At 45.9% G+C, this 14210-nt stretch overlaps 1 protein-coding gene across 1 annotated transcript in view; it reads left to right on the top strand.

Moving 5' to 3' along the window:
- LOC139047299 (uncharacterized) overlaps positions 1-14210 on the top strand; it is a 1527628-nt gene that overhangs the window by 448286 nt on the left and 1065132 nt on the right. The window contains exons 11-12 of the mRNA XM_070521114.1: positions 5294-5470; positions 9229-9324. Of these exons, the coding sequence (XP_070377215.1) occupies positions 5294-5470; positions 9229-9324 (273 nt within the window). The remainder of the gene's footprint in view (positions 1-5293; positions 5471-9228; positions 9325-14210) is intronic.

The raw sequence follows: 14210 nt of genomic DNA, 5'->3' as shown, positions 1-14210 counted from the left end.
AACTTATCGCCCAAATAAAAACTCAGATGATCATCTCGTTCTTCAGCAAGACCTTCAACAAATCATTAGCTGGTGGAATAAATGGCTAATGACTTTAAATACCACAAAATGTAAAGTAATGCGTTTACTCGGAAGTCGGCACCCTCACTGTACCCCTACCATATTAATGATTAAACTGTTACAACAGCTACGCAATATAAGTATCTGGGAATTCTATTCACATCGAATGTTTCTCGGACAGAGCATATCGCGTCCATTTCAGCTAACGCCTCCCAATCATTGGGGTACTTGTGACGCAACTTAAGAAATGTTCCTTGAAATGTTCGCAAGGTAGCTTACCTAACTCTCGTTCGTCCCAAGCTCGAGTATGCATCTCCCATTTGGTACCCTCACCAGAAATACCGCATTGAAACGCTAGAACGGATCCAGGACAGAGCAAGCCGTTTCATCATAAACGTTCAATTTCTACATTGTGTACATGTTATTCTTTTTACCGCTAGCTAATGTGTCTATCATAAATTTAGCAAAGGCGTATCTGTTCATTTTGTTTCTTATTTTGGGGGGGGGGAGTTTGTAAGGTACATAGAATCTAAACTCATTCGCGTCCCTGCTGAGACCTCTGCAGTTGTTCATTTCCTTGCTTTTTGTTGTCATGCTGTATCCTTGTATGTGTCGGTATTTTCCACTGCTGCAATGGACCTTTATAGGCTGACATTATTACTAAATAAAAATAATAAATAAAAATTACAACTACCAGTTTAGTGTAACACCAATAAAAGTTAAGCTTTCATTACAATCCTTGAACACTCGCCGAGACATTGCCCTTTTAGCACTGTTCCACAAATTCCTTCCCTCCACTCGAACACTAGCATGCTTGAAACGACCCTACCCAACGTCACGTAGGCTTCATAATCATTTCAGCTATGCCCGCCTTTACCGTTCACAAACGCATTCCATTACTCTGCTCTTCCTCGTGCTATCAGAATATGGAATTCTCTCCCGGACATCATTGCATGCCAGTCCAACTAGTATTCATTCTGTGATGCCTTGACTGAATGCATGACCAAATAAATGTGAAGTTTTACGTTTGTCGCACAATGCTTTCTGTACTTGCGCTATCTTTTAAAGCTTATTGTCGCATTATTACCGTTATGTCGCTATGTTTACCGTTTCATTGAAATGTCGCGTCCATCACTATTCTGTCATTTTTTTTTCATTATTACTGTTTAACACTCAGATCTTGCTAATACACGACTTGACTGAAAACAATCTGTGTGATTTATTCCTTGTTATTATAACATGTTTTCTTCTTTTCTCGAGTGAATCGTGAACTAAACAATTATTTGTTCATCTTGGTTCCACTTGCAGTTGTAGTCTGTATACAGATACGGTTTATAGATGTCGTATTCTAGGTATTTTCTATGTACGCCCCCCTTACTCAATGCGTAACTTTGAGGCTTGTGAGGTATTTTTAAATAAACAAACGAAAAAAATGCGCTGCATGCGTCCCGCATTTCAATGACCGACTTTCACGGCGACCTTTGAGCGAGCTGCGCTATGAATGCGCTGGGGATGTGCGACTATTCAGCGAACCTCTCCCAAATTTCGGTCCCTGAGTACATGCCACTGGGCGTGCGGCAAGCGGTGGAACAATTTCCAACGTCCGCAGGCGCACGACGCTTCTTCTCGCGTACGCCACGAGCGGGCGTGTCGGTGTGGCCTCTAGAGGACGTCTTACCTCTATAAAGTCTAATGGACGAGCTTTTGTGGCAAATGGACGTGCTTTTCGGGGCTCCATGGCGGCGACAAAATCATACGTTTTTCTGGATGCTTTGAGCTTGCTTCTGTTTTTGATGTGCTGATTTTTTTTGCCTTTAAATAGTGATTGGGTGGTTTTCTTTTTCTTGCGTTTTTTTTGTCTCTCGTAATGCGGGTGAGTGGGTGTGTTTTGTGTACATTTGGTTTTGAAGGATGGTTAGAGCGTCCTTTCGCGCCACGTACATGTACACGTGCAGCCGGGTGGGACGTTGAGTGTCTGTAGTGTTTAAATGGTAGCTTGGAAGTGGCAAGACTAATAGCTATTAGTGGTTTTACTGTGTGTTTTGTAAGAATAGCGAGAGCGTGGCCGCGTGGTCGAGCACGTGCGAGAGCGTGTCATACCTTCGCTCTCAGCGGCATTATTGCTTTTGAAGCAGTGGTGAGTTCCTTTGCGGCTTTTTGAGGATTTGGGATCCTATGTGTATCGCTTTTTGCTAAAAGACACGTGCTCGGCATTGAAATAGTATTATAGTATTTGCAAAAAACCGTGCAACACATGGCAAGAAAGCCGGCAAAGCAGGCAGTGTGCGGGGGTCCTTAAATGCAGGTTAGGAGATGGATGAGAATGGAGAGGTCGTCAAATCAACCGGCACACAATGTGATGTCGATACTAGACTGCAGAAAATGGGGGATTTCCAGGAAGAGCTAGTCAAACAGGTGCAAGAGCTCAAAAATGAGCTAAACAGGGAGCGTGATGCACGAAAAGTAGTTGAAAAGAGACTTGAAGCAGCAGAGGAAAAGCTGAACAGGGCCACCATTGTGAATGAGAATGAGCGTGACAATGAAACGCAGACCCCAGACGCGACAGGAGAGGGAGTGTCAGCAAAGTATGTGGAATGCGCGCAGCGGGATCAAGAGTTAGCTGGAAAGAACTGCACCTACCTTGACGACGCCACGCGGAAAAAGCCGGAGCCCAGGGGACAATGCCTCTTGTCGAGTTCAAATCACGTGGAAAAGCACAAAAAGAAGTAGGGAGAGGTAGGAGAGAGTGAAAGGGTGATTGTCGCCGGTGACTCAAACACGGCTAGTATCTCAAAAGCAATTGTGGGCAGGGCGAAAGGCGATAAAAGAGTGGTGGTAGTCATTGTTGGTGCAATTCGTTTTCTTCCGTTGGCCAATTTCTTGCTTAAGCTTGAATGTCACTAATCTATTTTTGATTTCATTTTTTCTCGCTCTCGTACGGCTTACTTTGCACATATTTTACGATATATACTTGTATAATTCCCCATTTCTGCCATAGCGCTAAAAGGGCTGCAGTATGTAAAAATAAAAATTGTTGCCATACCATATTCCTCACTCTAGTGGTTATGCTATTGTCGCGATTAAAGATTCGTCATCTGACTATCTTCATGTCATCTTCGTGACGCCTTCTACGCCGACGTGGTGGTCTAGGGATTCTAACAGCTTAGGCCACTGGGTATGTGCTCATTGTTGTGATGCCGTCGTAGTTGTTGCGTTGTCAACATTTATGCTTTGCCATCCAACTCTTATCACGCCGTCGGCGTGATGCTATCATCGTCAGACAGTCGAAGCCATGCCATTCTTTTCATGTCAACTTCGGCAATCCGTTGTCGTCATGCATCATGTTTTCGTTGTCAGACCGACGTCATGACGCCATCGTAGTGGTTGCATCGTCATTACTACAGCTTTGCCATTGCCTTCTCCCCATGGCGTGATAGTCACATCTTCATACACACTTGTTAATACTGTCGTCTTCTCAATGCAGTAGCCATTTTTCTCATACCGATGTCATATAATCGTCGTCTGGCATCGTCGTAGTTTCTCGTCATCCGATCGCGATTATATATACCGCCTTTGTGATGCTCTAGTTCCATCACCATCCTTCAAACTTAGCCTTATGAATATAGCCATGCCGTCATGGTCACGTCATCGTCGTCACACTGTTGTCGGCGTACCATTGTCGTCGTCGTCACTCCATTCCAGTAATCCCATTGTGTCCGTGGCGCCATCGTTATACCTCCATTGTCGTCTTGCCGTCGTCGTACTGCCGCCGTCATTCAATGGCCATCTCCGCGTTGTAACCATATAGTCGTCATGCCTTCAGGCTTATGGCCGACCTTGAGAAGCGACCCTAGCAACGTATGCCGATACCCTAGGGCACTACACGCGCCAACGGCCGAAGCTACGGAAGTCTCAAAATGAATACTAGGAATTTTTCACAAGCTTGCCACGGGCAATATGTAGTATTGCTTGATCGCTTGTATGATTATCGCGTTACCATGAGCAGTCATCGTTGGATGGTTCCTGCCGCAACTTTATTTTCTTGATCAGGTTTCTTGCTCGTGTTTAACAAAGCTCTTACGCTGATACAACAATTTGCTTCTTTAAACGTAGAATATATAGTTTTCCTATTCATTAACACAATTTCAACTTTTAATTTCAGCCTTGTGCCGTCACTGTCTTGTTCATGTACGTTGTGCTTTTTGCTGGCTTTCACATTAAAAGCATGAACTACGTTGATAAGCTCTTGAGACTGTTGCTTCAAAAACATCAATTCCGAAGACCGCATGGGAAGTGAACTGCTTGCCCACCGTCGTTATCTGTTTCAAAACAGCAGGTTTCAATCACCTTTAGTTAACAAACGTTTAGAACATTATGTTTTGTCTAATTTCTAAATCCACTCTGTGTATATCGAGGGTTCGTACTTTAGAATAACCGAATTAAATGAAATGAAAGTGAATAACTTGATCCTCAACATGACCAGCCAAACTGTGAGAGACATATGCTTACGTTCCGCCGTTTTGTTAGAAGCCGTATTATTTCCGTCGTATTTATTGCCCGAATACAGGGCTTCGGTCTTATAATCACTGTTATTTTCATTGCTACTTTCGCTATTGTGCAGCGTAATGCACACTGCTACGCCTCGATTGCGGAAGGGCATTCTGTAAGTGGCTAAGGGAATCAAATTGAACTGAAATTGTGCGCCCCAATGTGGTGCAACTCTCCGCGTGCTTTGTTGTGGCGGGGTGTAAGGGTTTGCTAGTCAAGCATGCGTTAACATATTTATTCTAAGTACCTGTATGTGGACGACCAGAAGATCGTCGCTCAGTACACATATCGACCAGAAAAATAACACAGGGAACTAAATTGTATTTCTTTGGCACCAATCTTGAGCGTACGACCAGATAAACAGGATGTAATTACAGCGCGAGGGAAGCTTTGCCATTTCATTCACAGTGCCGCTTCAAAGCGGATAAACCTAGAGACGCAACATGGATTTCAGATTTATGCAACAAAGAGTACAGACGTATATGATCACAAAGTGGGTTATGGTTAGCTGGTACATAAAGCGATCAAATTTGAAACAGGTTAAAGAGGAAAATCGCAAGCTTCGGGGGACAAGAAGCTCAAATACTGATGTAGTTTCATTTATGTTCAGTGGTTTTGCGTTCTTTTGAGTAATCTCATGACAATTCACTCTATTTATGTGCATCTCGTTGGCTGCCCTTTCCAGCTACGCAAGCTGCCGCCTGCCTATGCATCCATCGAACGGCGTAGGAGCAACACTGCAATAGAACAGAGCGAATTCATTTATTTCTTCTTGAAAACTAGGAACCTTCTAGAACCCCACGCAAAGCTTTACAACTTCATCAACAAGGAGTTCTATGATTTTTCATGGGGGATTGCAAAGGTGAGAGATGCATTGGTAGAAATATGTTTACAAATGAGAGCCTGAACAACTCCATAGGCTAAATTAGCATTGTTCCGGAATGCCGTATTTTTATTTCAATATACATGGCTAAGTGTGTGAATGATTTTTTTACATCGTTGAATCTAAAGAGGTGAGCTTGATGCTTGTTTATCACTGAGAAAAAGAAAAGAAAAACCTTATTAATGACACATTTTGTAGTGAACAGTGATGCGAGCTAGAGGTCTGGTTTTATTGCTAATCTCAGTGGCGCTAAATGAACAACAATGGGCAAAGCTCATCAACAAAATGTTCGAAGCAGAACACGTTAGTATGTCCAAGTGCCATATTGTGTTTTTCCTATCTTTTACGCATATTTCAGATATTCACATCAGCGCACACTATTTGAAACACTGATTACTTTATTTCTTGCATTGCCGCAAATATATTGTTCAATGGAAAAGCTGCTGTCATGTAAACGCTACTTTTTAAAGAAATGGCGACAGTCATAAACTGCTGCTTTCCTTACCACATGTCAACAGTTCCATCTCCAATCTATTCGGAGCGAATATTGGAAACGCTTCCAATTCTGTACGTGTGACGTGGCCTGCGGACACAGGTGCCGGACCCGGAGGGTCAGAATGTGAAAGTAGTGGAGCCAACGTTTGTGCCACTCGAAGCCGTGCTGTGGCTAACAGCACATATCTGATGAATAATCAGGCGGATTGATGCAGGAAAAACGTTCGGCAGCATGTTACGCTCCTAAAACACATTGAAGGAGAACGCTTCCTGCACATTTGGTAATGCATTAAGTAATGCGATCGAAGGGGTCAGACTTCTTGCAGGACATAACGAAAGGCAGTAGGCAGTAGACGTGCGGCAAGCCGCTGTCTGCGAGCTTCGCCTCGATGGGGCCGTTTTCGACGCTGCGCCTTCGCGCGCTCGCATGCCGGGGTTGGGCCAACGACGTTTCTCTTCGGCATACTCTCAGCGCAGGAAAGTAGCACTCGCTGTCGAACGTCTTGCTTCCGCCGCTTTGCACGTCGCACCTCGCTTCAAACTTGGCGAGCATCCTCGCCCGTCGCGTACTTCCGAGGGGAAATGCAACGCTTTATTCACTGTACAGATCCTTGTTTTGAGCTTGCTCTTTATTAAGACGTTTGCTGTTCTGTGCGTTGTATGGGTGATTTCAAAGTATGTGTGCACTGTTGGCTTCATTTTGCTGAGCGCTTATAGCCTCTGCCTTAAGGGTGTCTGAGCCATTTCGGATGATGATATTGACGCATGTACTTGTTTATTTTTATGCGGTTACGGTGTTTCCTCATCTAAGAAATCGCTCAGCGCAGGACGCACCTGCATGTAAGCTTCTCGAATGTTATCGAGCGTTCTTCTGTCACCGAGCCTTGCGTAATCTGAGTGCATGTATGCGCGATGCGAATTGTGTAAAACTTTATGCAAGACGCACTGATGCCAGTGATTTTTCTGGAAACTTCGATGACTCCTGCATAAAATCCGATGCTCTTGCCCCGCAGATGAGATACGACGATCGCCCACCGCGGTTATCGCTGTGCTTTGAGTGTAAGTTGGTTTTGGGGGCCCAAGTTCACTGAATAAAGGTTAGGTTCGTCGTTCACAGATATGCAGCTGTGTCACCACTATGTGACAGCATTTCTGTACCCCTCAACGCCTTGTTCTTTTTTTAGACATGAGCCACTGTAAGGAGCCACTTTTCCCTTTCGTCGGAAGCCGCGTTACGGAGCGCAACGCCAGCGCGCTTCCACCGTCGCGCTGGGTGCGCCTCGCGCAGCCGGCATCAAGGCTTAGAGCACCGGCCCGTCTGCACATTTTCGCAAAGCTCTATGGCATGTTCCGTGCTGGGGGACGTTCTTATAGCTGTGTAAGAGAAGTAGTCGCCAATATTTCCCAAATGTATTCGTGCTGCGATCATCTCTTCTGTCTAGACAAATGCTTATATCAAGGCTGTCAGAGACCAGGAAACGGGAACAAGCGAGGGAATGGCCACGGAAATTTTAAATGACTGAAGGCAGGTCAGATGACCAAACACACTGCGCAAGCATTTAGGTTCTTTGTAGCACACCTGCTTTCCACGCAATCCTATACCACAGGAATTGGTTTGTATATGACCTGATTTACGGCTCCTGGCTCAAGTCTGGTGAACGTATAGCATGTGCATGCACTTGACACACAGTGCATTCTTCTACAGTGGTACCATTTGCACGCAGTGTTTACAGCGTAGTGAAGCGTCTTTAATATTAAAGCCAAGCATATTAATAGTATCACATGTACACCTGGTTCGTAGAGCCACGCCAACGAGGGACCGGAAGTTCTAATTTCCCATGAAGCAGTTTTCTCGATCAGCTTGATGCCGCGTAGTGGCCGTATAGCAGAAAATAAGAACGCGCTGTTATTATAGCCAGTGTTTTCTTAAATTCCTAATTAAATTTTAATTATTCGAAATAATTTCCTAATTTCTTCAACAAATTACGTTCGGTTTGCTCTCGCAGCAATGGAGCATGCTGAGTGTTCATAAACGGGGAAAACGGTGGGACTTCCGCGCTACTGCGCTTTGTTATGTACTATTTAAAACCGGTTATAAAATAATCACGGAAGATTACGTTACTACATTGTTGCAAGGTTTCAGCGTAGCTCTATACGTGTTTTTATTTCGCGATGTATTATTATTACTTGACAATACTGAGACATAGAATTGGAGAGAGACATGTACCAGAGTCGGCAGCGGGTCGAAAAATTATCTGCGAGTCATGCGCGTCGGAATTTATACAGGACTCGTGGAATGCTCTAGTGTAATTGCTGATGCCGCTTGGCTTCCAGAAAGTACTACACAATGGGCATCGTGCCTACAATCACATTACAAAACAATCGCAAACCACGACAATTGAAACAAGCGCGAATGAGACCAAACCTAGCAAACCATATAAATGCGAGTGAGAGCTGACGCGATAGTACGAAACTATGATAGTACGAAACTTGCGGTCCGGCTGAGACCAGATACGAGTATGCAGTCAGGTGGCCCCGCATAAAACCGGTTTCCCGCACGCTGAACGTTCCGCTCTTATTGGTGTACGTCGCTGACGGTTCGCATCTTGCATGTGCCGCTCCGAGTTCGCTCTTTCATACTTCGCTGTTGGGCTCGTTCGCTCGGTTACAACGCCCCTCGCGGCAGGAACGGGCCGTTAAGGCCGGCGCTCTAAAACGTGCACTTATTCGTTATTATCGGGCTGCTAAGTGTCATAAAGCCATTTTGTAGCGATGAAGGGAGCTTTAGAGTTGCGATGTGGGCTTGTTAATTCCCATGTCCACGCAAGCTCCTAACTGGGATACATAGTGTGTCGAATGTGCCTTCGTGTGCCGTTCTGGTTTGCATACCTGGCCAGAAAGCAGCTTCTGCACCACAGCCTTAGGGGATGTGCATAAAATCCCACGGAAAAACGGTCGCATACAAAGAATCTCTTAAGAAAGATCGACGATAACTGTACTGCGGAAAAAAATTACCTCGAAATATCATGCTAGAAATATGTGGGAAATGGAGTTCATCAACGAACTATTCTTTTATCTTTAGCACCCGAGACGGATATTAGTCTGTGAAGTGTTCATCAGTTATGTTTGCGTCCTGTAAGGGTGGTCCAGCGTACGTGGCAAGGTGGCAGTGCGCACAAAATTGAATTGCACGTTGCTTAAAGGAGCGTACACGCTTTTCACAAACGCTTTCTCTGATCCAGGAACGTGGCAAAATCACAGTCCAAGAATCTGACCGGGAAGTTGAGCTTGGCACTCTGCCGCCAGGAAACCGAGTGGTCACATCGAAAAACCAGACGGTACGACCTTCCACCTTAATTCAGCATAAGCACCACCTCCAGCTCTAAAAAAAAACAAAAACAAATTATCAACAATACAGAACGTTCTTTACGAACTCAGTCGCTTGAACGAAGTTGCCTTAAGAATCAGTGAAATAACCTAAATTAGCTAGGTAAGCTTCTGAATGCAGTATTCATGATTTTGAAAGTGCGAGACAGGTGTTAAGCCTCAACGGTTTATTTCGCAGGTCGCGCGCTAACGACGATGACGCTGGCCATCATGATGAATATATACAGATGAAGAAGATGAAGGGGTAAAATAATGGTCACACAATTTCCCCCGCGCGTGGAAGCGGTCAACCTGGCTGCTGGTTACGCTGGATATGGCGGGAAACGCCGTATGAAAGGCCTTAAACGCGAAACATGCACAATCTCTGTGGCACGCAGCGACCGTTCAAAGGTGGAACAACTGGAGTGACATGATAGTTCACTGGTGAAGTCTGTTCCCGAAGAATGTAGGGCCCGATAAAACAGGACTGAAATTTCCCGCGCAATCCAGGAGCGCGAACTGGGCTCCACAGTAACACTTCGGCTCCAGGGTGGAAGGAAACGACACGGTGAGATGCATCATAGCGAATTTCGCGGTCTTGTTGACTGGCGTCAGTGTTGAGGCGGGCACGTTGGCGACACCGGGCAATGCGCGAAACGAACTGCTCACACACTGATGTGGGCGAAGGCACGGTCACACCGAATAAACGTCCAAGGTAGTGATCGGTTCGCGACCATACACAAGGAAAAAGGGCGAGTAGTCCGTAATGCGTTGGACGTCCGTGTTGTATGCGGAAGTGACGAATGGTAGAATGACATCCCAATTTGTGTGGTCAGGGTTGATATACATAGATATCATGTCGGACAGCGTGCGATGAAAGCGCTCTGTGAGACCATTAGTTTGATGGTGGTAGCTGGAAGCCGTTTTATGGATAGTATTGGACACACGGAGAACATCGTCGAGAAATTTCGAGAGAAAGGTCCTGCCGCGGTCACTCAAAAGGACACGCGGGGCTCCATGCCGTAAAAAGATGGCTTTCAAAAAAAGGCTGCAACCTCCTCGGCGGATCCCGAAGGCAGTGCGGCTGTTTCACCGTACCATGCCAAGCGGTCTAAAGCTGTCGCGATCAATCGTTTACCGCCAGTGGTTAAGGGTAGCGGTCTATAGTGGTCGATACCGACGACTGCGAAAGGAGCTTCAGGACACGGGACAGGTTGGAGCAGTCCAGCCAAGGGTGAGGTCAGTCGTTTGCGGAGTTGGCAGAGCGAACAGGAAGCCACGTATTTCGCTACGCTGGTTGCAAGTCTAGGCCAAGAGAAGCGGCTGCGAAATCGCTCATAGGTTTTACGGTAACCAAAGTAACCAGCAGTGGGATCGTCGCGAAAGGTCTCCAATATCTGGGCCCGGAGTGATCGGGGAACGACAGGAACCCAACGGGGTCCTTCTGGATGAAACACGTACCGGTATAATATCGAATTTTCTATATTGAATTTCGTCAATGGCCGACGGAGCCGAGCGTAAGGTGGGCGAGATGAACCGCGCATGCGTTCCATAATAGAGTGGCAGTAGGAGTCATTACGTTGGCTAGAGGCGAACGTATGAGAATGGCTGGATGGGAGCCGGTCGAGAGCTGCGAGCGAAGGGAATGCAGGCGACGCGCCCTGCGGTTTTCTCATGGAAGGTGGCAAGCAAGCAGCGTTCGAAGAAGGTGGTAGGAGCTAGACAACGAGAGAGAGCATCGGCATCCTGGTGTTTCTTTCCAGACTTGTAGGTGACGTCGAAGTCGTATTCTCGTAAACGAAGTATCCAACGGCCGACACGTCCAGTTAAATCCTTTAGCGTCGCCAGCCAGCACAAGGCGTGGTGATCAGTAACAACCGTAAAGTGGCGGCCATGCAGATAAGGCCGAAATTTTTGGACGGGCCAAACAATGGCGAGACACTATTGCTCGGTAATCGTGTAATTTTTCTCTGCAGCTCCTAGCGTGCGACTTGCGTATCCAACCACACTTTCTTCAGAATTTTGCTGAAGTTTCAGAAGAACAGCGCCGATACCGTGTCCGCTGGCGTCAGTATGTAAAAGAGTGGGTGCGGTGTTTTCGCAATGACAAAGCAAAGGTTCGGACGTGATGGCACGCTTGAGGGTGTCAAATGAAGTTTGGCATTCGTCCGACCTGACGTAGGGAGCACCAGAAGGAACGTGTTGATGGAGCGGCACCGCAATGGTCACAAAGTTACATATGAAGTGCCGGAAATACCAAGCTAGGCCAAGGAGGCCAAGGCTACGCAAGTCTTTGGCGTGTTGAGGCCCGGGGAAGCAAAGGACAGCGGTAATCTTGTTGGGGTCGGGTGGAAGGCCCTCCTTGCTGACAAGGTGTCCGAGCACTTTAATGGTTTTGCTGGCGAAGTGGCACTTTTTCGTATTTAGCTAAAGGCCAGCAGCTGAGAGACATGTCAGGGCTTCGTCGAGGCGCTGCAAGTGCTGATGGAAGGTCGACGAAAATATGATTATGTCAAGGTAGCATAAGCAAGTCTTCCACTTTATGCCCCGTAGTACGTTGTCAATCATTCGCTGAAACGTGGCGGGAGCATTACACAGGGCGAAAGCCATTACGTTAAATTCGTAAAGTCCATTGGGTGTGACAAAGGCGGTTCTCTCCTTGTCTGCTTCGTGTATGGGGATCTGCCAATATCGGGAGCGTAGACCCAGGCTGGAGAAGTACTTCGCGCCTTCTAATAAATCTAACGCATCATCAATTCGGGGCAGGGGATCTTTGCGGGTTATTTTGTTCAAGGCACGGTAGTCTACGCAAAATCGCACTGAGCCGTCTTTCTTACGCACCAAAAGGACAGGTGACGACCAAGGGCTTGATGATGGGCGGATTATGCTGCGTTTCAGCATGTCGGCAACGTGGATATCGATGATCTGGCATTCAGCGGAAGAAACTCAATATGGACGCCGGCACACGATGGAAGTTCCATCTGTGTGTATGCGACGAACCATCGTAGAAGTCTTTCCCTGAAGAGGGGAGTGGATATCGAAGGAGTCTTTATGCTTCGGTAACAACGCCAGTAATTTCCCCGTCTGCTGTTGCGTTAGATCGGAGTTGATGGTCCTACCGAGAACAGAAGGGACGGGATCCATAGCTGTAGGTGGTTGTGAAACAGCAGTAGTCGAGGTAAGCACAGAGACAGGCTGAGTGTCCAATGCATGAATGAATGAATGAATGAATGAATGTGTGGTTTTTATTGGCGCAAGGGCCAGGTATGGCCAAAGAGCACTATGCAAGTGTTAGTGATTTCTTAGTGGAGTGATGGGTTCTGTGAAGTTGATGCGACGTGGCATTAAAGGGGCCTAAAATATAGTCACTTTAAAGTGCGTAAAATGTACGTGTAATAAAATTATGGCTATGACAAATGATGAGTACTATGAGCATTTACGGGCATTGCAATATAATGATGCGATATAAAAAAATGCACGTTTCTAAAATTCCCTGGAGCACCATGGCCTCTTTAGAGCCCTTGAGACACAAGGGCCTGGAGGCATGTGCTATATAAAACAACTGTCACAGTGGCATCCTCTGTAGAGAGGATGCCCTTCGAAACCTTTCGGCTAATAACGTGCAAGACCACCTCTTTTAAAAAAAACCCAGGACAGCTTGGGTCGTAGAAAGGGGTTCATTACCTGTAAACATAGCAGGATGGAGAGGGAGACAATAGCGGTGCGCTAGCGGAAAATGTTCCCTTCTTTCTCTTTCGGCTTCGCGACACTCCACAAGGACGTGGAGGACGGTGAGCCGCTCACATCTACCACAGGTTGGAGGTTCATTGCCAGTCAATAGAAAATTGTGAGTACCATATGTGTGTCCTATTCTGAGTCGGCAGAATAGGACGTCAACTCTTCGTGATTTAGTAACGGAGGGCCAGAAACCTAATTTTGGTTTAATCAGATGGAGCTTATTATTACTTACGCTGTCCCACGAGCGTTGCCAGTGTCTTCGGAGTTTAATTCGCAAGAAAGGCTTGAGATCTGTGGTAGGTATAGCAGTGGTATAATTCATAGCTTGAGATGTAACTGATGTGGCCATTTGGTCAGCCAGCCCATTACCTTCGATGCATCTATGGTCAGGAACCCAGCATATTACTACATGTCTACGAGCCGAATAAATATTGCACAAATACGGGTAAAGCTGAATAGGAACAGGATTTTTGTGTTTTGTTAAGGACATGAACGCTTTTACGACACTTAACGAGTCCATAAATATAATTGCTTTTTCTAGTCCTAATGTTTTTATGTGTTTGACCACAGACAGTACTGCATAGGCTTCTGCGGTAAATATACTGGTAGGGGGGTTCAATGCACCTGATTCAGAAAAAGAGGGGCCAACAGCCGCGTAAGACACGCCGACATGCGATTTTGATGCATCGGTGCACCATTCAGGACAAGAATACTTTTATTGAAGTTCATGGAAATGCATCCAAAGTTCGAGTTCTGGTACATAAAACGGCGTGGCAGAGCATTTTCAAAAGAAGATTGCGAGGCTAAGACAACTTCTTCTGTAAATTTATTCCAGTCATGCACTGTTTTGGGAAAAAATTATGTTTTAAATACATTTATACGGCACTGCTATTCTTGAACCTTTTAAAGAATGATCTAAACGGGAGGATATATAGCTGGGAGCTTTCATGTTCGAATCTTTAGACAAACCTGTTGCTCCTGTAAAAATACTGTAAAATAGCTTAACTCTAAGGTATTTGCGTCTGTCTTGCAATAGAGGCCAGCCCAAATTCTTGCACATAAAAGAGTTGCTTTTGATGAAATCATAGTTTCCAGATACAAACCTTGCTGCTCGTTTTTC

This window comes from Dermacentor albipictus, chromosome 7, assembly GCF_038994185.2.
Source record: "Dermacentor albipictus isolate Rhodes 1998 colony chromosome 7, USDA_Dalb.pri_finalv2, whole genome shotgun sequence".
NCBI lineage: Eukaryota > Metazoa > Arthropoda > Arachnida > Ixodida > Ixodidae > Dermacentor > Dermacentor albipictus.
The sequence above is the reverse complement of the archived record's forward strand: the minus strand, read 5'-3'. Positions and strand labels throughout refer to the sequence as shown.